This window comes from Piliocolobus tephrosceles, chromosome 21 (assembly GCF_002776525.5).
Source record: "Piliocolobus tephrosceles isolate RC106 chromosome 21, ASM277652v3, whole genome shotgun sequence".
In the NCBI taxonomy this organism is placed as follows: domain Eukaryota; kingdom Metazoa; phylum Chordata; class Mammalia; order Primates; family Cercopithecidae; genus Piliocolobus; species Piliocolobus tephrosceles.
In genome coordinates, this window is record NC_045454.1 from 8,179,659 (window position 1) to 8,207,635 (window position 27,977).

Here is a 27,977-nt window from a genome sequence, read left to right on the forward strand (position 1 = left end):
CGAAGTAAACAAGTGGGAGGGTGTGAGAGCTGCACCATCTGGGGCAAGCACGCCTCGAAACGCCCACTTCCTTCTCCATGTTGTATACTGGAATTGAAGCCAAGGAGGTACCATTTTGCTCGAGGGCATGGCCTAAGCCGGTCGGCTAAGGCCATGTTAATACGGGGGTGTCCCATCTCTCTGCGGGGCGCGACAGCTGGAAGAGCCGAACGGATAAGAGAAGAGGAGGTGAGAGGAGCTGTACACTACAAGAGGCACTGAGGGACTTGGGATAACGGGATGAAGCCGTCAGTGCCCCCAGAAACGAAGCGGCCCCAAACGAATTTCTGAGTCACCGTCGCGAGAAAGCCGGCTGAGCCGCCATTTTGAAGCCTGGCAAACCGAAGCAAAAAATGCTGCCGTGTTGGATCTTTGCCAGCCTTGGTGCTGAATGGGAGCAGGTTGGAGGGAGGGAGAGCCAATGTACACTATGGGCTGATTAGACCCGTTTGGCTGCCATGTTGTTAACGAGCACCGATTTCCTCCACTTTTGTCGAAGAAGTTTATCGTGGGTCAGGGACGTCAGGTCGCTTGCCTTCGTTTGCCGTGGTCATGAGCGAGCTTATGAGGACGGCCATTATTGTTGGGGGCAAATGGAAATGCTCTAGGCGAGAAATCTGAAGCATTTTTTTCGCCATTTTTCTTATGGGCACGCTGCCGTCGCCATTGCCCACTGGTTTGGATGAAGCCCCTGTGGCCGCCATCTTGATCTCGGGCGACCACGATAAGGGAGGCGGAGTGTGCAGAGAGGAGGCGGGGCAACTACGCGGACGTGACGCAAGGCGCCGCCATGTCTTTTGAGGGCGGTGACGGCGCCGGGCCGGCCATGCTGGCTACGGGCACGTGAGTGGAGGCGGCGTTGTGAACCGCGGTGTGGGGAGGATTTGGCCGTCCTGAGGCGGCGGGGCACTGGGAGGGCGAGCGGCTCACGGGAGGGGTATGGCCTGCACAGATCAGAGGGCAGAGGTCCGCCAGCGACCCTTTGCTGAGCGCTGGAAGGGGGTCGCTCGTGGGAATCGTCCTGTCAGACCTGAGGCAAATCCTAGACAGCCTCACCTTCCGGTGTCCAGAGCGCCTGGGATCTCTACTTGGGCCGTGGACCACGTCCACGGGGTCGGGGAATGGCTCGGGGGTCTCGGGGCGCCCCTCACCCTTCCAAAGGCGGGACTTCCGGTCTTGGCCTCCGCCTGGGCGGGATTTCCTGTTTTCTTCCTAGACCAGTGGGTCCTCCCTGGACGCCGGGCGAGGTTGGGAGGTCTCGGGGCAGCTGAGCCTGGCCCCAGGCACTCACCCTACCCGTAGCTACCGCGTTCATGCTCAGGTTCCTCACATCTTGGGGTGTGGGGCACTAAAATTTCGACAGGAGGGGTGGTTCCACTCCTCTTCTCCTTAGCGCTTTCCCTCCTCCCCGCATCCAAAGAGGACAGCCACATCGTGCTCCCCCTCCGTGGGGAACACGTCTCACTTTCCTCTCATCTCTCCCTGATCTTAAACGAAACTTCTCCATCGGGGCGGGTTCTTCCTCCATCTCTCAGCTCCTTGGAGGAAACAGGACCTCCCCTAGAAGCTCAAGGGTAAGGAGGACCGCCAGGTCTTGGCTCCTCTCCTGTTGGGTAACATTACAGGGTGCCCCTGGACCTTGGCAGAGAGGCCTGTGGAAGTCGCCCGTCGTTTTTGCTCATGTCTCCTGAGTTGGGGGAACCCTCACAACCCACTCACCCTATTTCACTCTCTTCAATCCCGTGGCTACTCCAAGATTGAATACAGGGAGGGAGTTTCATCCTGACGTCCTCCTCCGGGACCCCCGCTCCCCCTCTTCTCCGTATGTCATTAGGGGCTGGGGGCCCATGGAAGTGAGAGCCCCAGGCCTAGCACAGCCAGGCAGTTGACTTTGGACCGGCCACTTCTTGCTTCAAGCCTCAGTTTCCTCCTCCATCAGCTAGGAAGGACATGAGGGGTGTATTTGAGAGACTGGGTACCCCCCAGTTCATTGGATTTTGGGGGCTGGGCAGTCAGCGGTTTCAGCCCCACTTGTGCCGTGTAGCTGTGTGCTTTCTTGCCAGTGTCCTAAGCTCTCTGAGCCTCAGTTTTCCATCTAGATTAGAATATCTGCCGTTCTAAAGGCAGGCAGGATGGCGGTCAGGATTTAGAACAGGCCCTGGATCTAGACTGTCAGAGTCCAGGTCCCAGCCCTGCCTCTTCCAGTTGTGGGACGGGACCCGTCAAAATGCTGACTGTCCCTGGGCCTGAGTTTGTAACTGTAAAGTGGAGTGAACTGGAACTAAAACTCCTGCCTCATAGCGTAGGTGAAAGGGTGGGATGAGAAGGTTGATCCCATCTTGGGTCTTTGCGTGGCTTCTGGGAAGTGGTGGATAAACCTCTTACTTCCCTCGGGGCTTTGAACTCCCTGAGTGAATCAGATAGAAGGTGAGATGCCAGGTGTGGAATCCCAGCACTGAATAGGTGCTCAGCAAACACCGACATCTATGATCGTGAGTCACAAAGGGCCTGCAAATTTCATTCAAACTCCAGATTCCCTGCTCCCTTCACCCTGGTGGGCTGGACCACAGCTGTGCCCGAATCCCTGCAGTGGCAGTGTGCTCACTGCCTCCCCAAGGAACCTCTTCCGCAGCCCAGCAGCTCTGGCTCAACCACTCTGGTTAATGGGGAAGAAAATGAGGCACAGAGAGGTCCAGTGAGCTGTCCAAGGTCACACAGCAGGTTTGAGACAGAGTCAGGGCAAGGACCCAGCCCCCCTACCCTCGCTCTTCTCACCCGGTAAGGAGATGCACCCTGCATTGTCTGCTTAGGGCCAACCTGTCCTGTGAATACAAATCCCTGACCTTGGGAGAATTCACAGTCTGAGGCAGGAGGCAGCCAGGGTACAGCTGTCACAAGCTCTGGTGACGTAAGTGCTCGTGGAGGAAGCCCACAGCATCAGATGGGCTCCGGAAGGCGTCTGATGCATCCTGGGGGATCAGGGGCGACAGAGGACCTGCCAGAACGGTCTTGTAGGAAAAAGCCACGTGGATTTCCCAGCACAGAGAGCAGCACCAGCACCATTTCTTACCTTTGTTCAGCTCTGACTCTCGCTGAGGCCTCAGTCATGGAACCAGCCAGTTCCCTCTGGAAGGAAGTGTGCTGGGAAGGTGGCCACTCAGATGTTGTGGGACCCCCCAGGGAGGGGACTGGCTGGATCTAGGGGTGAGGGAAAGTTTCTTCCGCCCTATGATGAGTGAAAGGTTGGTGGGGAGCAAAGCATCCAGGTCAGGGACCACGTTTTCTGAAGGCCTTGAGCCTGAGAGGCTCTGGAAGGCCATGGAGGCCGGATAGCCCAGGAGCTGGGGTTGGCCAGAACACGCAGAGCCTCCAGGGCCAGAGTGAAGGCTGAGACCCTGTCCTGAGGACTATGGTGAGGGGTAGCATCAGCTCTGGGTGCAGAAGGAACCCCCTGGGCCTTGTGCAGGACACTCTGGATGGGACGGCTGGGCGATGGAGCAGGGTGGCATCGCCCATCAGATGCCAACGCAAGCCCCATTTGGAGTTCTAAATTTTCTAGACACCATGTTAAAAGAGTAAAAAAAGCAGATAAAATTCTTCTTTTTTTTTTTTTTGAAATAGAGATGGGGGTCTCAACATGTTGCCCAGGCTGGCCTCGAACTCCTGGGCTCAGTGATCTGCCTGCCTCAGCCTCCCGAAGTGTTGGGGTTGCAGACCTGAGCCACCGTGCCTGGCTCATTCTGCTTTTTTGTACTCAGTCTTCAGAACCCGGTGCAGGTTTTACTGTGAGAGGCATCTCTGCTGGGACTCCCTGACTTTCCAGTACTCCCTGCTCACGTGGCTGGTGGCTCACACAGAGGCCAGGGCAGGGCCAAAGGGGAAGGAGGAATGGGCTGGGGCAGAGGACGTCGCCAGGGTCTGGGCCTGCGAGGGCTGGATGGTGAGAATCCTGGGGAGTAGCGGATTTGGGGAGGACACGCAGCACCACTGGAACAAGGTGGGTGGAGGGGTGTGAGTGCCATCCATGGGACAGGCAGACACCCTGAGTGGGTGGCAATGGTGTAGGCAGCCAAGCCTCAGCCCCGTCTGTCGTGCTCTGGCCCGCAGGGCGCGGATGGCGTCGGGGCGCCCCGAGGAGCTGTGGGAGGCCGTGGTGGGGGCCGCTGAGCGCTTCCGGGCCCGGACTGGCACGGAGCTGGTGCTGCTGACCGCAGCCCCGCCGCCACCACCCCGCCCAGGCCCCTGTGCCTACGCTGCCCATGGCCGAGGAGCCCTGGCGGAGGCAGCACGCCGCTGCCTCCACGACATCGCGCTGGCCCACAGGGCTGCCACTGCTGCTCGGCCTCCTGCGCCCCCACCAGCACCACAGCCACCCAGCCCCACGCCCAGCCCACCCCGGCCTACCCTGGCCAGGGAGGACAACGAGGAGGAAGAGGATGACCCTACAGAGACAGAGACCTCCGGGGAGCAGCTGGGCGTCAGTGATAATGGAGGTGAGAGGGCAGGGGCAGGGGCTGATGCGGCCCCGTGCTTGATGAGGTGCCTGCAGGAGGCTTTGTGGGGGTGACCTGCTTGGTCCTGAGTACTTCCACGCAAGTGCAGTCTCAGGACCCCAGAGCCAGACGGGCTTGCCTGGGGCTTGCTGTGTGATCTAAAGCCTGTCCCTTCCCTGCTCTGAGCCAGCTCTGTGCTGGGAGTGGTGGGCACAGGGACACAGAGCAGGCTCAGGCTTTTTTCTCAAGGGCCTCCTGGTCTAGCCAAGGAATTGGAGTCCCAATGTGGGGTTGGGAGGCTCTGGAGCAGGACATTGGTAGAACCAGAGTTGTTTCCACAACGCCTGGGAGGCCAGGATAGGAATTAAAGAGTTGTCCGGGATGCAGCCAACATCTGAGGAAGCCAGGGAGGGAGCAGGCAACTGTTTTGAGGGGAAATTTGGGGGTTGGGCACTTCCCGGAGGCTGGGCTGTAACACTAGGGCTTTGAGGAGTTAGTAGGAGCTTGATCAGTAACTAGGAGGTTCTTGTTTGTTGTTATTACCAATGGCCAGCCTGCTCACCTTGCTAGAGAAAACCTGCATAGGGTGAAGGGCAGGCATCCTGAGTTCAAATCCTGGTGGTATCCCTTAGTAGCCATGGGACCTCGGGCAAGTGACTTAACCTCGCTGGGCCTCCAGGTCTCCATTTGTGAAACAGAGGTCACAGTCATCCCATAGTTCTCTCAGGCTGTATTTTGAGTCACATTGTCCCAAACAGATCATAGAGGTTTCATGTTAGCAGCCCATTGTGTGCAGCTGAGGTGACGGATCCATAGAAACTGAGTTTGTTTCTGCCGATGACCAGGCAGGCTGCTAGAGGAAGCTGTCTGTGAGGTGAAGGAAGAGGGTCTCAGAAGCCTCAGGGAGGTGGAGGTGGTGGCTGTGGCGGTGGCTGTGGCTGAGGAGGAGGGCACACGGAGCATGGCTAGGTGCCGCCTGGCCCGGGCCTCTAACTCACGCCATCCACAGGGCTCTTCGTGATGGATGAGGACGCCACCCTCCAGGACCTTCCCCCCTTCTGTGAGTCGGACCCCGAGAGCACAGACGGTGAGTGTCCCAGGCTGTTCCCCTCCCTACCTGGGGGCAGGCGGCTGGCACAAAGGCAGTGACAGAGGCTGAAATCCACTCTCTCTTTCAGATGGCAGCCTGAGCGAGGAGACCCCCACTGGCCCTCCAACCTGCTCAGTGCCCCCGGCCTCAGCCCTACCCACACAGCAGTATGCCAAGTCCCTACCTGTGTCTGTGCCCGTCTGGGGCTTCAAGGAGAAGAGGACAGAGGCACGGTCATCAGATGAGGAGAATGGGCCGGTGAGGGGCAAATGTGGGGAGGTAGAGAGGGCAGCTGGAAGGGCTCTGAGCTGCCTCCTCCAGGAAGCCCTCCGGCATGGATGCCACTTTCCACTCATAAGCTAACTGAATCCTCCCCTCAACCTCAAGAGGCGAGTTCTTGGACCTGAGCCTTGCAGTTTTAACAATTGCAGCTTTACCACGTGTCCTAGTGCCTTATAGAGAAGGCCTCTCCTTTCCAGGAGCATCTCTATAGAACACCTGCTCTGGGCAAGGCACAGGTATTTTGGCACGCCCTCCAGTGGGGAAACTGAGGCTTGGAGGGTTTAGGTCACCTCCCATCCCCACCCCGCACATTCCTGGCCCTTTGCAGAATTTGTCCCACCCCCTGGTCCCCTGTTCATCCCTTGTAGTGACCCCTGTTTGAAGCTCCTGGGCTGGGCTGGCCTTCACTGAGCCTTCCTGAAGCAGAGGGGAAACTGAGGCACTGAGGGGACATGTGACTTCCCTGAGAGGAAGGGCTGGGACTGGAACCCAGCTGCATTTCAGGAAGGAGCTGTGGGCTTTGAGGGAGGAGGCCTGGGTCCCCACAGTTCCCCCTCAGGCCTCAGTGTCCTCATGTGCAAACTAGCAGTCACAGTGGTGACCTCCTCTTTGCATCTTCCCTCAATGAGGCAGTGAGCGCTGAAGACCAGGAACAGGGCCTGGTGCAGTCAGGGTCCTCCTGCTTCTGAACTCTGTGCTGGCGACTCATGGCAACACAGTTAATTGAACACTCTGGCCTCCAGAGTGCTGTGCCCAGGAGCTGGTCTCCCACTGGGCTCAGATCCAGTTCCTGATCTGGGTCTCTGTGTCCCATCCTGCGAGGGGACAGGCCCAGCTCAGGGTGACGGGGGCTGTAGTAGAGGCAGTACTAGGTGCCGGAGCTGCAGGCAGAATGACAGGACCGCTCCTTGGTGGGAGCTGACACAGGGAGGGATCTTTTCTGTAGCGCAGTGGCCACATGATAAAGCAATAACAGCTGATTATCTCAGTCCTCACAGAGACCCTGTTATCCGCCCCCATTTTTCAGAAGGGGATACTGAGGCCTAGGGAAGCAAAACTTCTTGCTCCCAGCTAGTCAGCAGTAGAGGTCTGATTGGAACATGACTGAAACCCCAGCCCAGATCCTCAGACTTGAGAGGGTGCACGCAGCCTTAATAGATAGCAGACAACAGCCCTTCCATGTGTAGGAAGCAATGTCCCAGGCCAAGAAGGGGAGGGAGAGAGGGGCAGGAAGGCTTCGTGGAGGAGGTGTCTGAACCGGGTAGTACGGTTCCTACGCGGAGCAAGACGGGAAGGGCATTGCTGGCAGTGGGCATCGCAGGGCACAACTGGCAGGGCGGGGACGTGTTGGGAGTGGGCTTGGAGCCAGGGTGCACCCCTGGGCTGCGTCTGGGTGCAGGGGGCGTGCCCTGCCGGCGCTGACCTCGCCCCGTCGTCGTCCCCGCAGCCCTCTTCGCCCGACCTGGACCGTATCGCGGCAAGCATGCGCGCGCTGGTGCTGAGAGAGGCCGAGGACACCCAGGTCTTCGGGGACCTGCCACGGCCGCGGCTTAACACCAGCGACTTCCAGAAACTGAAGCGGAAATACTGAGGCCCAGAGAGGGAGGGTCTCAGGCCGCGTCCGCCTCGTCCCACACTACGCCCCCGCCCCACTCCCGGGGCCCGCCAATCTGAGGCCGATCCGGGACCGGCCTCCTTGCGTCTGCAGTTCCCAGGATTGAGCCGCCTTTGCCAATCCACGTCGCCCTTCCAGCCCACGACCTCCCGCGCCGAGGAGCGGGATCTGTCCCGTTTCCCGATTGGGTCTGTCGCCTCTCTCCGCCTAGCGACAGATTCCTTCTATTAAGGGATTGGCTCGCTCACTTCTAAGCTCTAAATGGGTCAATTCCGTTGTTTTCCGCCTAGCGACAAGGGCTTTGCTCGCACGTCATTGGCTCCATCCCCTAGTTGCTGGGGAGCCCTTTTTTTGATTGGCTCGAATCCTTTAAAGGGCTTGACCAGTCTCCGCATAGTCATCGTCCGCTTTTCCTGAATTCTCCCTCCTTATTGGCTCCAGCTTCCTGTGGGGGCGTGGCCAAGCCCTCCTGTTCCCAGAATTGGCCTGGGGCCTTCAATTTACATTCTTTACACTACGGGGGCGGGGGTCGTTGACTCTGGCACCCCGTTTCATTGGTTCCATCCATCCCCATAACAGCCTGCCAATCGAAGCCCGTCCCTGCATCCAGGATGGTACCAGCTCCCGTCCCTCGCCCCCCACCTCCACAGGTGCCTTAAAGGGCCCTCGTCCACCCAAGGTGGGGGGCAGGGGCCCTCACTCTCCGGCCCTGGTGTAGGGGGGAGAGTGAGGGGTTGGGGGTTCGGCAGTTGGGAAGGGCGCTCTGAGATTAAAGAGTTTTACCTCTGACAGATAAATGTGAGGTGTGTTGTGAGTGTTCATTGGACATTTTCTGAAACCGAATGGCAATGTCTGATTATCAGTGAACAGCTGCAGGTTGGAATTACTGTGTCCATTTTATTTTATTTTATTTTTGAGACAGGGTCCCACTTTCGCTCAGGTTCAAGCGATTCTCCTGCCTCAAACTCCCGAGTAGCTGGGATTACGCGCCGCTACCACCCGGCTAATTTTTGTATTTTCAGTAGAAACAGGGTTTCACCATGTTGGCCAGGCTGGTCTTGAACTCCTGACCTCAAATGATCTACCCGTCTCGGCCTCCCAAAGTGCTGGGATTACAGGAGTCAGCCACCGCGCCTGGCTCTGTGCCCATTTTATACATATGAAGACAGAGGTTCATGGGGTGGAGGAGAGCATTCCAGTCTTGTGTGACAATAGAACCCAATCTTGGGGTGATGGTTGGAGCCAGAGGCCACACCGTCACCAGCAAAGCCAGGAACTCCCGCCGGGAGTCTTCTATTATACAAGGACTGGAGCAGCTGGGCTTGGTGCCTAACGCCTATAAGGCCAACACGCTGGGAGGCCGAGGCGGGAGGATCACAGGACGCCAGGAGGTCGAGATCAGCCTGGGCAGCACACTGAGACCCCTTCTCAAAAAAAAAGGAAAAAAAGGGCTGGAGGTTAGAAAGCAGGTGGAAACCTCGTTCGAAATTAGGACTAGGTAAACGTAATCTACCACCAGACCACTACCGGAAGAATGCTAACACTAAATAAGATTTAAACAGGGCTTACTACCACTCAAACATTTTTTAAAGCTTTTGTGACGTGTTAGCTCCTTTAATCGTCATGGTAACCCCACGAAGTGGAAAGGATTATCCCCTTTATAGATGAGGAAACTAGAACATGGAGGGTAAAACCAAAGGAGGATTTAGGGGCGCTGTCGTGGGCAGAGGTTTCCTTGACTGACAATGGCCATCAGATGGGAAAAAAAGCTTCCTCCCTGGGATGAAAATTAGAAGTCAAGGTAGAAAGAGGCAAATCTGCTAACGGAGGATCCAGTCCCCGCTACCGGTCTGAGCCTCGCGTTGCAGCAAGACGCGAAGGTCAGGGCTGTGGAGGGACCCTCGCGGCAGGGGGGCGGGGAAGGGGCGTGGCTGCTGGGAGGAACCCAGGCCCCGCCCCCCACGAGAGCACGAGTCATTTCCGTCCGCCGGGGAACTGAGCGCCGCCGGTCGGGTTGCAAGCGCTGCGCCTCGGGCAGGACCTCCCCGGGCAGGACCTCCCTGGGCAGGACCTCCCTGGTCGGAAGTGGCCGTGAGCCAGAGCAGCAGTCCCGGGTGAGTACAGGGCGGGGCGGGGGCCTGTGCGAGGCTATCTGCCTGTGCTTTGGGAAGTGGGGAGTCCAACTCGCGGAGAATGGAGCACGCGTCGTCGCCTGGGAAACGGCGCGACCCGTGGCAGGCGAGGGGGTGGGACTTCCGGAGCAGTTAATGATGGGGAAAGTTCCTAGTGGAGGTGGGAGGAAGTGGGGCTTCCTGCGGCAAACTGGGGCTGTGCGCCACTCAAGCCCGTTTACCTGCTCCCCAGGCTGGCACCCAGGATGAGCGAGGTGGAGGCCCCGGGCCGCTTGTGGCTCGAGAGCCCCCCTGGGGGAGCGCCTCCCATCTTCCTGCCCTCGGACGGGCAAGCCCTGGTCCTGGGCAGGGGACCCCTGACCCAGGTCACGGACCGGAAGTGCTCCAGAACTCAAGGTGGGCGGGGCCTGAGCTGGAGGGGGTGTGGCCTGTTGCAAAAGTGAGAACAATCCAGAGGGACGCTTGGCTGCTACGCGGGATTGCGTGGTGCCGGCAGTTCCGAAGTCAGGAGGTGCTCTCTAGGGCGCACAGGAAGAGAAAGTTTGTGCTTGATTTAGAATTAGCTAGATCCTTTGGGGGAGAGGGGATCGAGCCAATTTCGGGAGGATGTTCACTGCGCGGATGATACTCAGAAATCATCTGGAAATCCAGAAACAGGCGACGACCCTTGTCAAGAGAAAAATTATCCTATGGAGAAAAGTAAATGTCACTAGGTTGGAATGGATGGTAACAGGCCAAGTCCCGGACCTGTATCTAGCCACATTTTTTGTAAAGGAGGAAACCAATTCTATAGAGAAAAGTACCTCCCTGTCCCTTACAAGGAAGGACCAGTGTCAGGCAATCCTAGTGCCACCATCTGGCTACTACATGTCAAGGAGCCCATCCCGTGTAGAAATAAACTGCCTCCGACTCCCTCCGGAATGGATGCTATAGCCTGAAGCAGGCCACACTCCCCAGAATGAGGGAACCAATCACACAAGGATACAAATCCTGACTCCACCCCTCCTTTCCTCAGTGGAGCTGGTCGCAGATCCTGAGACCCGGACAGTGGCAGTGAAACAGGTATCAGTGCCTCTGCAAGGGGCAGCAAGGCCTGGGGATGGGATTTGGGGAAGAATTGCAAGCCATCAATGAAGTGGTACGTTAGGAAAATCTGATTGGGGCCGGGCGTTGTGGCTCAAGCCTGTAATCCCAGCACTTTGGGAGGCCGAGGCGGGCAGATCGCTTGAACCCAGGAGTTCGAGACCAGCCTGAGCGACATGGTGAAACCTGTCTCTATAAAAAATTAGCGGGGATGGTGGCGCGTCCTTGTAGTTCCAGCTAATCGGGAGGCTGAAGCGGGAGGATCCCTTGAGCCCAGTAGGTCTAGGGTGCAGTGAGCAGTGATTACCACACTGTACTTCAGCCTGGGTGACAGCGAGAACCTGCCTCAAAAAAGAAAAGAAAAAATATGGCTAGGAGAGAAGGGGGTGTGTCCAGTAAAGAAAGAAGTGTAGCCTGTTTCAGTGGGGTGGGTACCTGTCCAAGCCCTTAGAAATTGGACAAGGCGGCCAGGCGCGGTGGCTCACCCTTGTAATCCCAGCACTTTGGAAGGCTTAGGTGGGCGGATCACCTGAGATCAGGAGTTTGTGACCAGCCTGGCCAACATGGCGAAAACCCATCTCTACTAAAAATACAAAAATTAGCTGGGCATGGTGGCGGGTGCCTGTAATCCCAGCTACTCAGGTGGCTGAGGCAGGAGAATCGTTTGAACCCCGGAGGCAGAGGTTGCAGTGATCCAAGATTGCACCACTGCACTCCAGCCTGGGCGACAAAACAAGACTCTGTCTAAAGAAAGGGAGGGAGGGAGGGAGGAAAGGGAACGGGAAAGGGAAAGGAAGAAAAGGAAGGACAGAAGGAAGGAAGGAAGGAAGGAAGGAATTGGACAAGGCTGAAAACCCGTAACCGTTCCAAAGCGCGTTCGAAAGTGAAGCGGTGAGGCCTAAGGGTCTGATTAGTGATGTAGAAAGGCAGATCTTTCCGCTGGGTAGTTGATTGGAGGAGGCTCCCGGTGGGGGCGGAGCCAGTCTCAGCTCCTCCCTCTCTTTCTGCAGCTGGGAGTTAACCCCTCAACTGCCGGGAGCCAGGAGTTGAAGCCGGGGTTGGAGGGCTCTCTGGGGGTGGGGGACACACTGTATTTGGTCAATGGCCTCCACCCACTGACCCTGCGCTGGGAAGAGATCCGCACACCAGAATCCCAGCCAGATACTCCACCTGGCACCCCTCCGGTGTCCCAAGACGAGAAGAGAAATGCTGAGCCTCCGAAGAAGCGTATGCGGAAGTCAAACCCCGGCTGGGAGAACTTGGAGAAGCTGCTAGTGTTCACCGCGGCTGGGGTGAAACCCCAGGGCAAGGTGAGGACTACGCTGAGGGCTGAGGGAGCCGCCACAGACTGGGACCCAATCCCAGGTTTGCTGTGTGCTCTCTCAACTTCTTTTTAGCCTCCATTTACTTTTCTGAGAAATGGGCCTAATGATAAACGCAGGGTTCGTTGTAAGCAGTGGGGAAAATGATGTATGTCAGCTCCTGCATGTCCCACGGTGACCACCCAGTAATCAGCAATGACCATGACTGTCTCAGCAGGAGCTATTATGATGAGTTTTTTTTTTTTTTGAGACGGAGTCTTGCTCTGCCGCCCAGGCTGGAGTGCAGTGGCCGAATCTCAGCTCACTGCAAGCTCCGCCTCCCGGGTTCACGCCATTCTCCTGCCTCAGCCTCCCGAGTAGCTGGGACTACAGGCGCCCGCCTCGTCGCCCGGCTAGTTTTTTTGTATTTTTTAGTAGAGACGGGGTTTCACCGTATTAGCCAGGATGGTCTCGATCTCCTGACCTCGTGATCCACCCGTCTCAGCCTCCCAAAGTGCTTGGGATTACAGGCTTGAGCCACCGCGCCCGGCCTGATGAGTATTTTTTAGGTCCAGAGAGACTTGAGTTCAAATGCTGTTACCACCACATTCTGAGTCCCATGTCTCTCGTCTCTACGATGCTGAATCCATAAAAAGCACGTGGCATAGTCCCCGACATGCAGTTAGCACCCAAAGCTTTGCTCCTGTTTTTATTTTCACGGTTATTAGCCCACCAAGGTGGAGAAGGCCAGGGGAGGAAGGAGACTGGGTAAGACATTAACCCCCATTTTAAAGACTGTAATCCTGGGGCCAGGGTCATAAGGTGTAACAGGAGACAGTAAGGTTAAGATGACAGGCCACAGAGGCTTCACGGATGCTTGACATGGAGGTGTTCTGTGACTCGGTTTCCCCATCTGTGAGATGGCAGTGGTAACACCCTGCCTGGCAGGGTTGGTGTGAGTCAGCCTGTGAGTGGAGAGGGTCAGAGGTATCACAGTGCTGCTGTTCCTCTTTCCTTGGTGACACCAGGTGGCTGGCTTTGATCTGGATGGGACCCTCATCACCACACGCTCTGGGAAGGTCTTTCCCACTGGCCCCAGTGACTGGAGGTGATAAGAGGCAAACCAAGGGAGTGAGTGAGGCCTGGAGTCCACCTCCGGCCCCGGGTCACCCCTCCCGCTTCCTGCCTGCCCTAGGATCTTGTACCCAGAGATTCCGCGTAAGCTCCGGGAGCTGGAAGCCGAGGGCTACAAGGTATGTGCAGCCGCCTGTTTGCATGGGCACATGCAGGTGGTGGTCCGACCTCAGGTCAGACCAAGGCCCTGGTGAGCAGGCGCCTGGTGACACTCTCTGCTCCCCAGCTGGTGATCTTCACCAACCAGATGGGCATCGGGCGCGGGAAGCTGCCAGCCGAAGAGTTCAAGGCCAAGGTGGAGGCTGTGGTGGAGAAGCTGGGGGTCCCCTTCCAGGTATGGCTGGAAGGGAGGCTGGGAGCTATGTGGGGGCACAGAGATCCAGAGAGAGGGCTTCAGACTCCAGGGTAAGGGGGGCAGAGGCCTCAGGTGTTGTGATACTGATAGGAACCCATCATCAGCTACAAATTCTGCAGCTCTGCTTGGCTGGGTGAGGGCTGGGATAGCATCCAGTAGGTGCTTGAGGGGGAGCTGAGGCTGGTGGCCCCCTCCCATCCACAGGTGCTGGTGGCCACGCACGCAGGCTTGTACCGGAAGCCAGTGACAGGCATGTGGGACCATCTGCAGGAGCAGGTGAGTCTCGCAGTCTGCCCGGCTTCCCTCCTTTTCCTCGCTCCAGCCCCTCACTCCTGGGCTCCCCGCTCTCCGGCCAGGTCCGGGTCTCCTTACTCCTCCTGTCCTCCCTTAGACCTGCCTTCTGTTTTTTTGCTGTCACATCTTAAATGTTGGTTTACGAGACCAATGCCCTTAGACTTTCTAAATCAGAGTAGTAGAGAGAGAAGCTGTTCATTCCTTCATTCATTCGTTTGTGTGTGCATTTGTTCTGAAGTTTAGCGCGTTCTTGAGCTGAAGATAGTGGTGAGCGGGACAGCCTGCTACAGCGGGCCCGCACGGCGAGGGCCATGACTGGGCGGATGGGCAGACTGGTGTGTAAAATAGCAGGAGGGAGGGAGGTGGAGAAAGCAGGCATCGTTTCAGCTGTGGTGGGCACGGATGGCCTCTGAGGAGGTGACATCCGAGGAAAAGGCCTAAGACAGAGGAAGGAGGAAGCCACGTGGACACCTGGGGAAAGTGGTTTCCCCACAACAGGAGTGACAGCGAGTGCAAAGGCCCTGAGGCAGCCCCTAGCCTGGGCTAGTTAGGGACAGGGAGGCCATGCGGCTGGCCCTAAGCGAGGGAGGGGAGAGGGCAGGGCCACAGGGAGGGCCCCGCTTTTGCCCTGAGGGAGGGGGAGCCTGGGAGGCGCCCGCCCCCAGGAGGCTGGAGCTGAGGCAGAGCGGGCGCCCTCTGGTGGCCGCGTGGGGAACCGGCAGAGGCGGAAGCCGGGAGGCCTGGAGGGAGGGGGCTGCGTGGAGAGACCACAGGGCCAGGAGCACCGTGCAAAGTGGCTGGATGGTGGGGACATGAAAGGTTGGAGGATGAGGCCTGATGCGCGGCATAGACCAGGCGAAGCAGCCCCAGGGACCCGCTACTGCTGCGGGGGGACAGTTATGGGAAGGGCCTCCTCACTGCCATCTCCCGCAGGTCAACGAGGGCGTGCCCATCTCAATCGGAGACAGCATCTTTGTGGGAGGTAAGGGCCTGGAGGCTGCTGAGGGTGGGCTGGGACTCCTCCCTCCGAGCTGGTGGGGACGGGGTGTCCCGTGTGTTCCAGACGCAGCCGGACGCCCGGCCAACTGGGCCCCGGGGCGGAAGAAGAAAGACTTCTCCTGTGCAGATCGCCTGGTGAGGCCCCTGCTCCCTGCCCCGCGCCCGACCCCGACCCCGACCCGGGCCTGTGTCCGATGTCCCTTCTCAACCCCTAGTTTGCTCTCAACCTTGGCCTGCCCTTCGCCACGCCTGAGGAGTTCTTCCTGAAGTGGCCAGCAGCTGGCTTCGAGCTCCCAGCTTTTGACCCGGTGAGGCCCTGGGGTGGGGGTGGGAGCGGGAGGGCTCCCGGAGGACGGAGGACATGGGGACAGCGTCTCACGCGTGTGCCCCTCCCTTCGCAGAGGACTCTCTCCCGCTCAGGACCTCTCTGCCTCCCCGAGTCCAGGGCCCTCCTGAGCTCTAGCCCGGAGGTGGTTGTCGCCGTGGGATTCCCTGGGGGTGAGTGCCGTGCCCCTGTGTCCTGAGCCCCTCCGGGGTCCTAGGCCACCCACGGACACCGCCCCCCCCCCCCCCACAGCCGGGAAGTCCACCTTTCTCAAGAAGCACCTCGTGTCGGCCGGATACGTCCATGTGAACAGGGTATGACTAGGCTTTGGCCGCCCCGAATCTATTCAGTTCCCATCTCCACCGCTCAACCAGTTTGGGGCGGCTTCCCTCCATCACTGCCTCCCCGACCCCGCTCTGGGTCTTCTCTCCCCTCGGGTCTCCGGATCCGTTTGTGACCTCTCGTGTCCCCAGGACACGCTAGGCTCCTGGCAGCGCTGTGTGACCGCGTCTGAGACAGCCCTGAAGCAAGGGAAACGGGTCGCCATCGACAACACAAACCCGGACTCCGCGAGCCGCGCCAGGTAGCGAGCCGCCTGCTGTAGGGCGGGCTGGGCCTGCGGCGGGGTGGGCGGGGCCTGCACATCCAGCTCCTTCCCCCACAGGTACGTCCAGTGCGCCCGAGCCGCAGGCTTCCCCTGCCGCTGCTTCCTCTTCACCGCCACTCTGGAGCAGGCGCGCCACAACAATCGGGTGAGCCTGCTCGGCCCGGTCACCCCTCCCCGGGATGCACCCCGACCCCCCTCCTCACCCCCAGGTGCCCCCTCCCTCCCTTGACCCCTGGGCCTGCCGCCCCCTCTGATATCCCCACAGTTTCGAGAGATGACGGACTCCTCTCATGTCCCCGTATCAGACATGGTCATGTATGGCTACAGGTACTGTTGGGGACAGCAGGGGGCAGGGGCGCTGGGTGGGCCACATGAGCCAGGCTGTCCCTCACTGTTCCCACCACTGCCAGGAAGCAGTTCGAGGCCCCGACGCTGGCCGAAGGCTTCTCTGCCATCCTGGAGATTCCGTTCCGGCTGAGCCTGGAGCCGAGGCTGGAGCGGCTGTACTGCCAGTTCTCCGAGGGCTGAGCCCCGCCCAGCTCCCCTCCACAATAAATGCTGTTTCTCCTTGAGCTTGGCCGGCATTTTGCTGGGAGGAGGGTGGTCCCTTGGGGGAGGGGCTCCAGGCCTGCCAGTTTTTTGCGTGGAAGCTTTAGGGACATCTTCAGGGAACAAACGGTGGGCCTTACAAAAGGGATTCCAGCTTTGCTGGGACCTGGCATGGGCATGTTAGACATTAGGGAACGCACAGGACAGGGCACTGCCTGGCCCTGAGAGCCAGCTGGTGAGCCCACAAGCCCCAACCCAGGGGCTGGCTCAAGGCAAGGTGTGACCCCTGAGGACAAAATCCAGCTCAGGTTCTGTGACACTGAACTTGAACCCAGGGCCTGTGGATCTGGAGCTTGCCGGGGAAGAGGGTGTGGGCAGCGGAGAGCCAGCCCCGGTGAGTACCCAGGCTGTCCAGGCCTGCTGGGCCACCTTATGGCTAGGGGGCTGCCAGGCATGGGGCAGTGAGCAGAGGGGGCAGGCAGGTTTTTAAAAGGCTTTATTAGGGAAACTTAGAGGGGTGGGGACCATCCTTGGAGGCCTCAGGACACCGTCCTCCATGTTGCCGGGCAGTTGAAGTCCCCAGGGGCCCCTGTTCAGAAGCATGTCACCTGGGGGCAGGGGTGCAATGGGGGCTGCTGGCCACAGGCTCCCAACCACTGACCCACATCCCTGGGAGCAGAGGCCCGGCCCCACCAGGCCTGGACACTGCACCTCCCATGGCCCTGCAGCCAGGATAGTTTCCCAGATAGCCTAGGACTGCCAGGACTGCTGCCTCTCCCTCTGCTCTGGTCGCCCCAAGGCCAAGGTCACCCTGCTTCTTTCCCAGCCGCACCCCCTCCCCATACCCCAGGGTCCCTCCTGTACATGACAGGGTCACCACTCACCAGTCTCTGCCGGGGCCTCATCTGTGACTCTGGAGGGGCCCAGCCCGGGGTGGCCACTACCCCCCCATCTGTGGGAGGAATCAGAGGCCAGTGGTGAGCAGGCAGGAGGGGGGGGGGGGGAGGTTGAGCAGCCCTGGGGCCCAGCTGCCTCACCCCTCGTTGCTGCTGCTCCTGCTCCAGGTTCCGCTGCAGGACCTGCTGCTGGTTGGCAATGACACGCCGGATGCCGTTGACAAAGTTGCCCTGGTCGTGGGGGATGAGGCCGATGAAGATTTTCTTCTCCGAAGAATACAGGAGCATAAGCACGCGGATCTCACACGATGCTTTGTAGGAAAAGTGCACACAGCCGGCCTGGCGGGCACAGGGCGTGGTGTCAGTAGACAGCACCACAGGGACTCGGGCCGCAGGGACCAGCGTCCCTCCAACCACTGCACCATGCCGTGGGCTCGATGAGCCAGGCACAGCCTAACTGCTCTGTCCTCACACCTCCCCACCCGTCCCGGAGGTGGGCCTCCTTATTAGGATGACATAGTGGCCAAGAGCAATGGGTGGGCCAAAGGCCAACAGGCTCTTTCCGGAAGGGCCCAAGAACCTGCATTTCAGAGCTCCTGGGCAGGCCAGGCTGTGTCTGGGGCCAGCTCACCACAGCCGCCTGAGCCAACGGGCCATGGATTCAACTCGGGAGCCCGAGGGATCGGCAGCAGCTGGGCCAGCACAGACGAGAGCTAAGGTACACGGCGCCTTTCTGCATTTTCCCGAGGAAACTATTTGTGTGGGTGTATGTGAGAGACTGTTGCACTCCTGTTGCCCAGGCTGGAGTGCAATGGTGTGATCTCAGCTCACTGCAACCTCCGCCTCCCGGGTTCAAGCCATTCTTGTGACTCAGCCTCCGGGGTAGCCATCATGGCCAGCTAATTTTTGTATTTTTAATAGAGACAGGGTTTCACCACGTTGGCCAGGCTGGTCTCGAACTCCTGACCTCAGGTGATCCACCCACCTCGGCCTCCCAAAGTGCTGGGATTAGACATGAGCCACCGCGCCTGGCCCCTGAGGGAACTCTTGCAATTGCTTTAATGTAAAAGCATCTTCACCCAGGCCCTGTCACCCACGAACAGCTTTGTGGACAGTTTACTCAGACTAAGGCGAAGGTAATTTAAGGTAGTTTCAGGACAGATGTTACCTAAGTATGGCCCAGCTGGAAGGTGGACACCAGGGGAGAAGGCTCAGAGGCACCAAAGTCCAACCCTCCCCACCTCACAGATGGAGAAACCGAGCCCCAGAGAGAGAAGACTCAGCCGAGACTCCCCCAGGTAAGATGATCACCAGATATTCTGGGACCTTGCTGGGGACAGCCAGCCCTCCCTGCCCAGCAATGGGCTTTTGGGATGTGGCACAAGCTCCCAGGAAACCTGGAGTGACAAGGGCACCTGTCCCTGGGGAGCAGTGTGGAGTTGGTGCTTGGGGACATCAGCACCTGGTGCTGAGTCAGCCCTGATGTGGCAGAGGAGGGGCAGGCCCCTGCATAACTGGGGTCAGTGCCCCCGTCCAGTGCTGTGGGGACAGCACAGAGCCCCCAGGAGCCACGCCCACACTAGCCGCCCTCTCTCCCCAGCTGTCCAGGACATGGTGCTCTGTTCCTCTCCCATGTGCCCCCCCGTGAGCGGTCCTGCCTCGCTCTGCCCTGGCTCCCTGTGCCCTGGCCAGCCCCTCCCCAGCGTTTGCCGGCGCCACTCACGAAGCCATTGTCCATGATCCGGCACAGGCTCTTCAGCGTCTCCAGGTCCTTGGTGAAGTGGAACTGGACCAGGCGCGAGTTCCGAAACAGCGGCACCAAGGTGGTCTGCGGGGAAGCGAGGAGACCCCCAATTCTGGCTTCTGCCATGGCCTCCTGCTCCCAGCCTGCTGAGTCCCCGAGGCCCAGGACCAAACTGAGGCTCCCCTGTCCTCCTTACCTCAGGAAACTGTCATCTCCACCCGTCAACCAGCCCAATCCTGGAGTGCTGCTCTCAGACCCCTTGGCAGCTCCCCAGGTCCAGGTCGTGGCTGCCCCTGCCCTGCTCAGTCCCTGCACAGCCACCGGCTGGGTGCCTGGGACCCCTTGGAGCCAGGCCTGAGGACCTACCCACCGCACCTGCTTCAGCACCCTCAGCTCCACTCCCTCACGGCCAGCTCAGGCCACCCAGGGAGGCGCTGCTGCCCCCAGTCCCGCCCTCTGGAATGGCTACTGCTTGCAGGCTTGAGAGCCCGGCCCCAGCCCCTCACCAGCAGCTGCTGCGGGATGAGCTGCATGTACAACTTCCTTGGCCACTGCTCGGTCCTCCTGTGGGGCACAAGGGGACGAGGGTCAGGAGGCCCCAGCTGCCCTGGACGCTGCCACCGCCCCCAGCCCGGTACTCACAGAATCTCCCCCTGGTTCACGTAGACGTGGGACGGCAGCCACCTCTTGGACCGACTGTTGGGCTCAGGCCTGGGCTTTTGGGGGAAAAGGAGAGGAGCCCTCAGGGCTGGAGAAACCCAACCCCAGGGTCCCCTCCCAGCCACAGTCCGTGAGGATCTGGGAGTCCCAGGTCCCCGGGCTGCTGAGGGCTCACCTCCTGCCACTCCATGACGCCGCTCCATGCCAGAAACTTGTTGTTGACGATCTGGACTGGGCCTGAGTTGACACCACCAGGTCCCACTGCCTGTTGGAAGGGAAGGGGGTGGGAAGAAGGGGCCCAGGGTCCTGGGAAACCTGTCTGTCCTGGGGTCTGCCATCCCTCCCCCCGAGTCTTCGCCTGTCAACCCCAGCTGGGTTCATTCTCTAGCCCCAGGGGAACAGGCCCTGCCCCTCACCTGCTCACAGCCCCCCATGGCTCCCCAGTGGCCTGAGACAGGTCCTGGCCCTCACCTGGTGCACAGGACCTGCAGAGTCTGCCTCAACTGGCAAGGCATGACCAGGACATGTGGTCACCGGGCAGGGCCTTCCAGACTCACGATGATCCCAATCCCTGCCCAGCTCCCCACTCCACTGGCTACCCCACTGCTGCACCAAGACCCACCCTCCGACCCTTCAGAGCCACCCGGTGGCCGCTTTTCCGTGGAGCCCTGGCGGGAACTCGCCCGGCCTCCTCTGGGCTCCCCTGTGGCTCCTTGCTCCAGTCATCACGTCACACTCCGCCCACACCAAGTCTGGCTGCCCATCCAGGGCGGTGGGGCCTAACTCTACGCTGTCCTCGGCTGGCACACCTGCTTGCGGGTGGTGATGACCTGCCGGATGGCACTGACGAAGCCGCTCTGGTCGTAGGGGATGAGGCCCATGAAGATCTTCTTCTTGGACGAGTACAGGAGCATGAGCACGCGCACCTCACAGGGCGAGATGTGGGGGAACAGCATGCAGCCCGCCTGTGGGGGCCGCGGGTCAGGACCCCGTGGGCACTGCCCGGGGCCGCCGTGCCCCCACCACCCTGAACTGCCCCACCTGTAGGGGACGAAGGGAGGTCATCGGTGGACAGAGGCCCCCACAGTCAAGGCCACAGCCATAGGTGAGGGGCCTCTGACAGCCGGTGCAGCACCCATCAGCATCCCCCCACCCTGCCATGGCTGAAGTTAGAGTAGCGCCCGGCACCCAGGCTGTGGTGAGAATGCTGAGAAGGAATCACCTCCCGCCCACATCGCCCCCTGCCGCCAGCCCTCCTGCCTGCCTGATGGGGTGACCTGGCCTGGGGGTTAAGAGCGCAGGCAGCACCCCACCACTCTGCTGCCTCCTAGCTGTGTGACCTAACACCAGCCACCTCCTGTTTCTGGGCCTCCATTTCATCATCTGTAAAACGGGGTAATAGTGCACACACTTGGTGCCACATAAAGGCTCAACAGATAAAGTACTGGTATCTCTTGGATGGGGCATGGGAGAACTAAGCCTGACAGATGTGCCTGGCTGTGGTATCTGAAGTGGTAGGCCCGTTCCAGAACCCCATGTCCCCTCCCCACACTGGGCCACCCCCCACAGTGCCGTACCCTACACACTGCTAGCCTAACCTCTCGACCTCAGTGTCAGCCCAGGGATCACCTGCTCAGGGCCCTGTCCCTGGCCTCCCTGGAGCCACGCACAGTCACCCTCCCAGGGCCATGCCTAGGGGGCGAATGCGGATGCCCACCTTCCCTACTGACTGGGTACGTGGGGTAGCCAGTGGAGTTGGGGAGCTTCACCCAACAAACAGTGCTGGGTGAAGGGGGACAGGTCAGCTAAGAGACTTCATGCCAGGCACAAGCCCTGGTCTGCCCCTGGAGGTCTGAGGGAGAAGGGAGGCCAAAGTGGAACCCAGTGTGCCTCAGAGCGACAGCTGGAACGGGGTAGAGGCAGACTGTCCCAAAGGGGAACAGGGACTGAGAATGTCCCAGAGCCAGGTCCTCTGCGCAGAGGACTCGCTCCCACCCCATCCCTGCCTCCTCTCCAGCACCTGCCATCTTTCACAGTCCAATCCCCCTTTCTGACCTGCCCTGCCCCAGAATCCCAGTCACCTGAACAGCCTCACCAGCTAGGTTCACCGAGCACTCACTAGGTACTAAAGTCACCATCTCAAGCGCTCTATACAAACTCCCTCCCTCCAGCCTCCTGGTGGCCCTAGGAAGCACGGCTCCTGTTAGCCCATTTTACAGACCAGAATACCAAGCCCCGATGTGCCACTCCCTCCTGGCTCTTATGCCTAGCACACCCATTTACCAGGTTCCTGCCATACGCTGTGTGTCCCCGACAGGCTCCTGGCCCCAGTCCCTCTGTGCACTCACACCCCAAGAGCCACCTCAGAGCTGGGCACAGATGCAGGAACTGGAGACCTCTCAGGCTGAGTTCCTTCACCCTGTGCTCTATGGAGGGTGCCTGGGGTCAGTCATTTCCAGACAGAGTCTGAGAGGCCAAGAGGGCTACCGTCGACCCCAGGGGAGACTCCCCGCCCCCGCCTGGGCCGTGTGAGCAGAGCGCTGCCTCCAGCTGTACTTGTCAGCACAGCGCTACAAGGGAGCCGCCCCTGCCCCCTCGCGCACCCGAGCCCGCGCCACTCACAAAGCCGTTGCCCATGATGCGGCAGAGCCCCTTGAGCGAGTCGCAGTCTCTGTTGGTGAAGTGGAACTGTGCCAACTGGGAGTTCCGGAACAGGGGCCCTAGAGTGGTCTGGGGTGACGGGACAGACAGCTGTGTCAGCCAGGCACGGGGGTGCTCAGAGTGGGTGGGGCGGGCGGGCGGGGCGGGTCTCACCAGCAGCTGCTGCGGGATCAGCTGCATGATCAGCTTCTGCGGCCACTGGTCGGTCTCCCTATGGGAAGGAGCCGGTCAGAAAGGGCTGCCCTGATCCCCACGGCCACAGCCACTGCCCCTGCCCTGGCTGCTGCAGCCGGCACTCACAGGTTCTCGCCTTGGTTCACATAGGCTTGGCAGGGCAGGGTCCGCTTCAGCTTTGCAGTGGAGTCCGAGTAGGGCCTGCGCTTCTGTGGGGGCAGGAGGGGCATCACTGTGCACAGCCTAGATGCCCCAGCCTGTCCCCGCGGGGACAAGACAAGACCCTGGAGACCAGCTGCAGCCCCACAGGGACTCACCTCCTGCCACTCAAGGACGCCGCTCCAGGCCAACAGCTTGTTGCTGAGTCGGTGCTCGCTCACGGCCAGACCCCCGAGGGTGAGCCCAGGTGAGGAGGGACTGATGGGGCCCAGCGCCCCGAAGACCCGAGCACCTTCCTGCAGTGGAGTGGGGGGTAGGTGGGAAACTGAGGCTGGGGCCTGCAAGGACAGGCAGTCCCCACATACCCCAGAGAGGACGTCCCAATATTCAGACCCAAATCCCCTGTTGGAAGCCCACCAGGCCACATCCAAACTCTCTGCTCACCCCTCAGGACCCCAACACACTGGTCCTCATGTCCTTTCCCGCTGCCCCCTCTCAGGACCCTTCCTTTCCAGAGCCTGCTGTCACTTTAACACCGGCCCAGCAGAGTCCTGAAGCCTTCAGCCAGCCCCACCTCCAGCCTTTGCCCCAGCTGTGTGCCTGATCCATTCCTTGAGACTCAAGTTAAAAGCCGGCTGTGGGGGACTTTCCATGTGCCCCAGGCTGGGTCCAGGGCTTCCTCGCAGCCTCCGCAGACACAAGCGGCCTGTGCTGTGTCTGTCTCGCAACTAGCCTGCCCTGTCTGAAACTCTCCTAAGGCTCCCAGTCACCCCAAAGTTCAACTCCTCCCTCTAGCTGCCAGTGCCCACCTCTCTGGCCTTATCAGTCTGACCCCAGGGAGGCAGGAAGGAGGTGACAAGAAACACAGAGGGGACTGAACCATCTAGGAGAAAGACAGCGAGGAGAAGGGGGAAACGTGGAAGAGAGCTGGGACACCACCCCCTGGAGGAGTCTCACAGACCAAAACACGTAGAACACCAGGAGAAGCGTCTAGCAATAAAGCCAAGCAAAACTGCAGATACTCCTCACAGGGCACTCTCCCATTGTTTTATTTTTTATTACTATTACTTTTTTGAGACAGAGTCTCACTCTTGTTTCCCAGTCTGGAGTGCAGTGGCGCAATCTCAGCTCACTGCAACCTCGCTCACTGCAAGCCACGCCATCATGCCCAGCTAATTTTTTTTTTTTTTTTTTTAGTAGAGATGTGGTTTCACCATGTTGGCCAGGCTGGTCTCGAACTCCTGACCTCAAGTGATCCGCCCACCTTGGCCTCCCAAAGTGCTGGGATTACAGGCGTGGGTCACCACGCCTGGCCTCACTATTTTTTTTAAAACCAAAAACATCTCAAAGCAAACAGGGGAAAGCTTCGAAAACAGCCTGGCAGCAGGAAACCCACGAGAGTTTCCCCATAGTAGGTTCCTCCAGGCGGGGGAAAAAATTATAAGGGTGATTTATTTTTGTCTTATTACAAACAGGTATTTTCCAAATTTTCTATGAAGCACAAGGAGATCTTTCCTTCCAGAATACTAGCAAACAAAAAATTTTACTTTGTGAGCGCTTAAAAAGAGACACCTGAACAAACTTCCGCTCCACCCTCGCAGGTGATTCTGGCTTTTGGGCAATCATCAAAAGATCAGAAAGAAAACCTGAGTATCTTGGCGTTAGAATGAGTTGGACAGAGAATGGATGTTGTCCCGGGGCTTCAGGCGCCATACCGGACATCCAGCATCTGAGAAGATGTGTTAAAATGCACAGCTGGAGGTGGCTTTAGAGATGAGGGTACACTTGCAACATACAAGTTGTTTATGGCGCTGGGACCTGAGATATCTAGACTGCATAACACAAGTCCGCATATACAGTGACACGTATGCATTTACTGCCACAAAGATGTGTAAAAATCAGGCGAACGCACTTAAGGGCCCAAGCGACATACTTGATGTCTGCTTGTTTAGGAGGGCAGGTTGACTCAGGACTTCGAAGATGCTGGGATCTGGAGCCATAGTAAAGAGCAGGCATGCTTGCCTAAAACCCAGGGATACCTTCCACAGCAGGAACAGCACATCAAGATGGGACGATCACATTTAAAAACGACGGGTAACGTGCAACCTAAAGGAAATCTCTCATCTTGGCAAGTGTGTGCAAAACTGCGCGCCTGACATCCCTACTGCACAGGAAAGCCCACCTAGTACCTGCACTGAGGTTTAAAGCCTTGGGCTGCATGTTTGAGGGCCCGGAAAGCACTTTCGAACGACTAGATGCGAATGCTGCAGGAAGGGGCAAAGACAGTGGAGTGAAGGGATACGTTTAAATTCTGGGAGGTGATGTGAGTCTGGGTATCCATGTTTATGACCCTAGGAAGCCTGTTTAAGGTTTCAGTAGAGCTGCCACAGTTCTGTGCCATACACACCGCTGGGGGAGTGTATTTAAAAAGCGGACTGGAGCGCGAACCCAGGGGATACCTCACATTGGGGCAAGCGTGTGCACGGTGTAAAGTCGCGATGTGCAGTTTTACAGCCCCAGGTAAACCCTACTAAAGGTTTCTGAAAAGTATGTGCGTCTTTTGGGTCCGGGAAAGCCTGTGCAGCCCCAAGTACCTGCGAAGCTGATGTTTACGTTTAAGGTCTGGGCTCACGGAGGTCCATCAAAGCATCCCACATCTGGACGCGGGCGCACATTCCAGGTGCGCACTCCACCGGCACAGCGCGGACCCCAGGGAGAACGCCCACGGGTGCGACACCTGGGGGCGCTAGTACAAACCGCGGGCCCCTCCCTCGCCGCTGTCCCCCAACCCCCGCCCCAATTTCCAGGTTTCCTGCCTGGAGAGAACAACTTTCCAATGGGGAAAAACAAACGCGCGTGCTGGCCGCCTGTCCGCCGCCCCCGACTCGCGTTTAAATCCGGCCGCAAAGTCAGCAGTAATTTGAGCCCGCCCCGCCCCCGTCTCCCCCCCCCCCCCCCCCCCCCCCCCCCCCCGCCCCGAACGCGCAACAAAGGGGAGAGCGCGGCGCGAACCACCGGGGGCTCCACGGGGGAACCCGGCCCCGGGCGGGACCACCCTTCGGGCCACAGGGGACACCCCGGAGCGGTGGGGGCCGCGGACAAAGGCGTGAGCCTGGGGTAGGGGCTGGGGGGGCGGGGCCGTGGAAGGCTCTGGAAAAAGGGCGGGGGGCTCACCATAGGAGGGGCCGAGCGGGCCCGGATCCGCGGAGGCTGCAGGCCTCGGGGGCTGGCCGGCCAGGAGCGCGAGCGGACGGCGCGCACTACGAGGGGCCGCGGGGGGCGGCCGCGACCCCCGAGGGGACCCCCTGCGCCGGAGCGGTACGGGGCACGGCGCGGACGGACCATGGCGGGCGCGGGCCGAGCGGGCGGGGAACTGCCGCGGGCCACAAGGGGGGGCTGCGGGCTCCACCGACTGAGGGGCGCGGGCGCGCGGCTTCGGGGGAGACGGGCTGAGCCGTACCAAGCTCGGTGGACGCGCCGCCGGAGTGGGGTCGCGGCGGCCGAACCACTGAGGCGAGTGGGGGAGCCCGGCGCGTACCAAGCGCGTCCGAGGGGGCGTGGCCGGAGCGTACCAAGGCGGCGCGGGGGAGCGGGGCCCGGGCGGGAGAGGAGTGTGGGTTCGGCGGTCCTGCGGGCAGCTCCGGCGCGGGGGAGGGCCTGGGAAGACGCGCAAGCAACAACTTCAGGGGGCGTGGCGGGAACGGGATTCCCTACCAAACGGGGTGGCAGAAGAACGAAGGCGACACCAAGCTGGCCCCTTGCGGGGGTCGGGACGGCGGGAGACCTCATCCGGAGCCCTGGACCGGCAAAGCCGGGAGACCGCGCCAAAAGACATAAGAGAGGAGGACAGAATAATGGGCCTGGGGACTAGGCAACCCACTAAAAGGGAACCCACTGAGGGTACGGATTGCACCCGAGCCTGAGGGGAGAGCTGAAGGTTTGCAGGCGGTGACGTGGCGAGGTGGGAAGGGACTCCAACTCCCAGCGGCCCCCGCGCGGCTTGGGCGGGGCCAGCGGTCCACGGAGCCTCCGCCCATTAGTCCCCGCGCCCAGGCTCTGCCCGCGGTCCCTGGCTACTCCAAGCCACTCACTCGCTCCCCGGTCTTCCGTGGATTCGCTCATTCGCTCTGCTAAAATGAAATGACCGCGTAGCCGCTTACTAGTAGTTGTGTAAGATTTTTCCCTCGATTTTTGTTCCTTCAACGTGCGTAACATCTAACCCTAGAGTGGTTATGTGGATCAAATGCTTGGCGCAGCCACTACTCAAAGGTTAGATTTTCTTAACAACAAACATCTGTTATGAGTACCGTGTCCAGTTCTGTGCACGGCGACGACCGAATCAGACCAGGTCCCTCACAGACCCCACGGTCCACTGGGGAGAGGCATAATCACAGGCTGTGCTAAGTGTTAACTAGCACATATCCACAGGGCGATGGGATATGACCATAGGGAGGTAAAGTTAGCAAGCAAGGGAAGTCAAGAAAGTGACCTGTGAGCAACCTGACATTCCAGATGGCTGGAAAAGTGCGCCAAGAGGACAGAACAGCAAAGACAAATCGAATAAAAGGGAGCCAGTGTGGGTGGAGCCGAGTGAAGGTAGAAAGGAGAAATAGACACAGCTGTAGGAGGTTAGGGAGGGAATCCCTACTTCTGTTTGGGATGTTGACTAATGCAGATAGATTTTGATGTCATAGCCTGCAGAGAGAAATTCGGGAGTCATCAGTGTTTGAATGGAGACTGGATAAGATCACAGAGACTGGGATACTCATCCCTTTAACAGTCACGACAATGAGAAGCAACCAGCAAGCAAAGGACACCGAGGAGTGGCCAGTGAAATGGCAGAAGAACCTGTAGGCCCATCCATGTTTCCCTGCCCCCACTAAGCCTCCTCCCCAGGGAATTCCCAGGGCTGACTGGAGCCCAGCCTTAAGCTCCAAATCCAACCTGGATTGTGGCCAAACGGAGTCAGTGCTCCCTGGACACAAACTGCAAGTTAGTTATCAACAGGTACCTCCAATGCCCTGTCAATCACCCATGTGAGGACAACCTGGCAGCAGGAAGGAGAAAAACCAGATAGGAGCTTCTTTAATCTCCCTGAATCTTTACTTCTCCCCATTCTTATTGGTCCAAACCATCGAGATCTCTTGCCTGTGACGCCTCCTAACTCTTGCTGCCTTCTCTGTCACTGCAATAATCAAAACCATCCAATGGCTTCCCATCCCAATCCCCTTAGAATTAAATCCAAACTTGGTACTGTGGCCCCTGCTGCTGCCCCCCGGCAAAAAACTTTCCCATCCTTCCTGTTCTCTACCTAGTTAATGCCTTCCCATCCCTCAGAACCCACCAGGACACGCATGAGTTTGAATGCCCTGAATTGTATAAGCA

At 59.3% G+C, this 27,977-nt stretch overlaps 3 protein-coding genes and 1 long non-coding RNA gene across 12 annotated transcripts; 3 read left to right on the forward strand and 1 right to left on the reverse strand.

The window, feature by feature from the left end:
- The first annotated feature begins 62 nt into the window (after positions 1-62).
- Positions 63-8,308, forward strand: AKT1S1 (AKT1 substrate 1). Of its 6 annotated transcripts, none has more exons than XM_023182243.2 (5): positions 63-228; positions 4,147-4,532; positions 5,542-5,619; positions 5,711-5,880; positions 7,352-8,308. In XM_023182243.2, exons 2-5 carry the CDS (start codon positions 4,154-4,156, stop codon positions 7,493-7,495), a joined length of 771 nt encoding a protein of 256 aa, XP_023038011.1. In that variant the 5' UTR covers positions 63-228; positions 4,147-4,153; the 3' UTR covers positions 7,496-8,308. The 6 variants fall into 6 exon arrangements, with proteins under 6 accessions (XP_023038011.1, XP_023038008.1, XP_023038009.1 ...); XM_023182240.1 differs by having other exon boundaries at positions 187-882; XM_023182241.3 differs by lacking the exon at positions 63-228 and adding an exon at positions 921-4,036.
- Positions 8,309-9,498: 1,190 nt separating this feature from the next.
- On the forward strand, positions 9,499-16,321 carry PNKP (polynucleotide kinase 3'-phosphatase). The gene is made up of 17 exons (XM_023182617.1): positions 9,499-9,633; positions 9,884-10,047; positions 10,667-10,713; positions 11,745-12,044; positions 13,064-13,143; positions 13,231-13,288; positions 13,396-13,503; positions 13,729-13,800; positions 14,752-14,800; positions 14,882-14,952; positions 15,033-15,125; positions 15,219-15,315; positions 15,395-15,456; positions 15,616-15,725; positions 15,807-15,894; positions 16,015-16,076; positions 16,160-16,321. Exons 2-17 carry the CDS (start codon positions 9,897-9,899, stop codon positions 16,275-16,277), a joined length of 1,566 nt encoding a protein of 521 aa, XP_023038385.1. The 5' UTR covers positions 9,499-9,633; positions 9,884-9,896; the 3' UTR covers positions 16,278-16,321.
- A 456-nt stretch (positions 16,322-16,777) lies between these two features.
- Positions 16,778-26,780, reverse strand: PTOV1 (PTOV1 extended AT-hook containing adaptor protein). 4 transcript variants are annotated; one of them, XR_002724562.1, is made up of 13 exons: positions 25,767-26,780; positions 22,751-22,888; positions 22,560-22,642; positions 22,413-22,470; positions 22,221-22,328; positions 20,408-20,563; positions 19,774-19,863; positions 19,581-19,654; positions 19,445-19,502; positions 18,918-19,022; positions 17,336-17,533; positions 17,183-17,250; positions 16,778-16,887 (listed from the first exon to the last, which is right to left on the reverse strand). XR_002724562.1 is itself a non-coding variant. In XM_023182616.1 (12 exons), the coding sequence occupies exons 1-12, from the start codon at positions 26,379-26,381 to the stop codon at positions 17,239-17,241; spliced, it is 1,695 nt and encodes a 564-aa protein (XP_023038384.1). In that variant the 5' UTR covers positions 26,382-26,780; the 3' UTR covers positions 16,778-17,238. The 4 variants fall into 4 exon arrangements, 1 of the variants encoding a protein (XP_023038384.1); XR_002724561.1 differs by having other exon boundaries at positions 16,778-16,906; XR_003306947.1 differs by lacking the exon at positions 25,767-26,780 and adding an exon at positions 25,187-25,507 and having other exon boundaries at positions 16,778-16,906.
- LOC111520117 lies at positions 17,526-21,076 on the forward strand. Its single transcript, XR_002724563.2, has 3 exons — positions 17,526-17,912; positions 18,443-18,492; positions 18,945-21,076. It is a non-coding gene; the product is annotated as an uncharacterized LOC111520117 (long non-coding RNA).
- Positions 26,781-27,977: the final 1,197 nt, after the last annotated feature.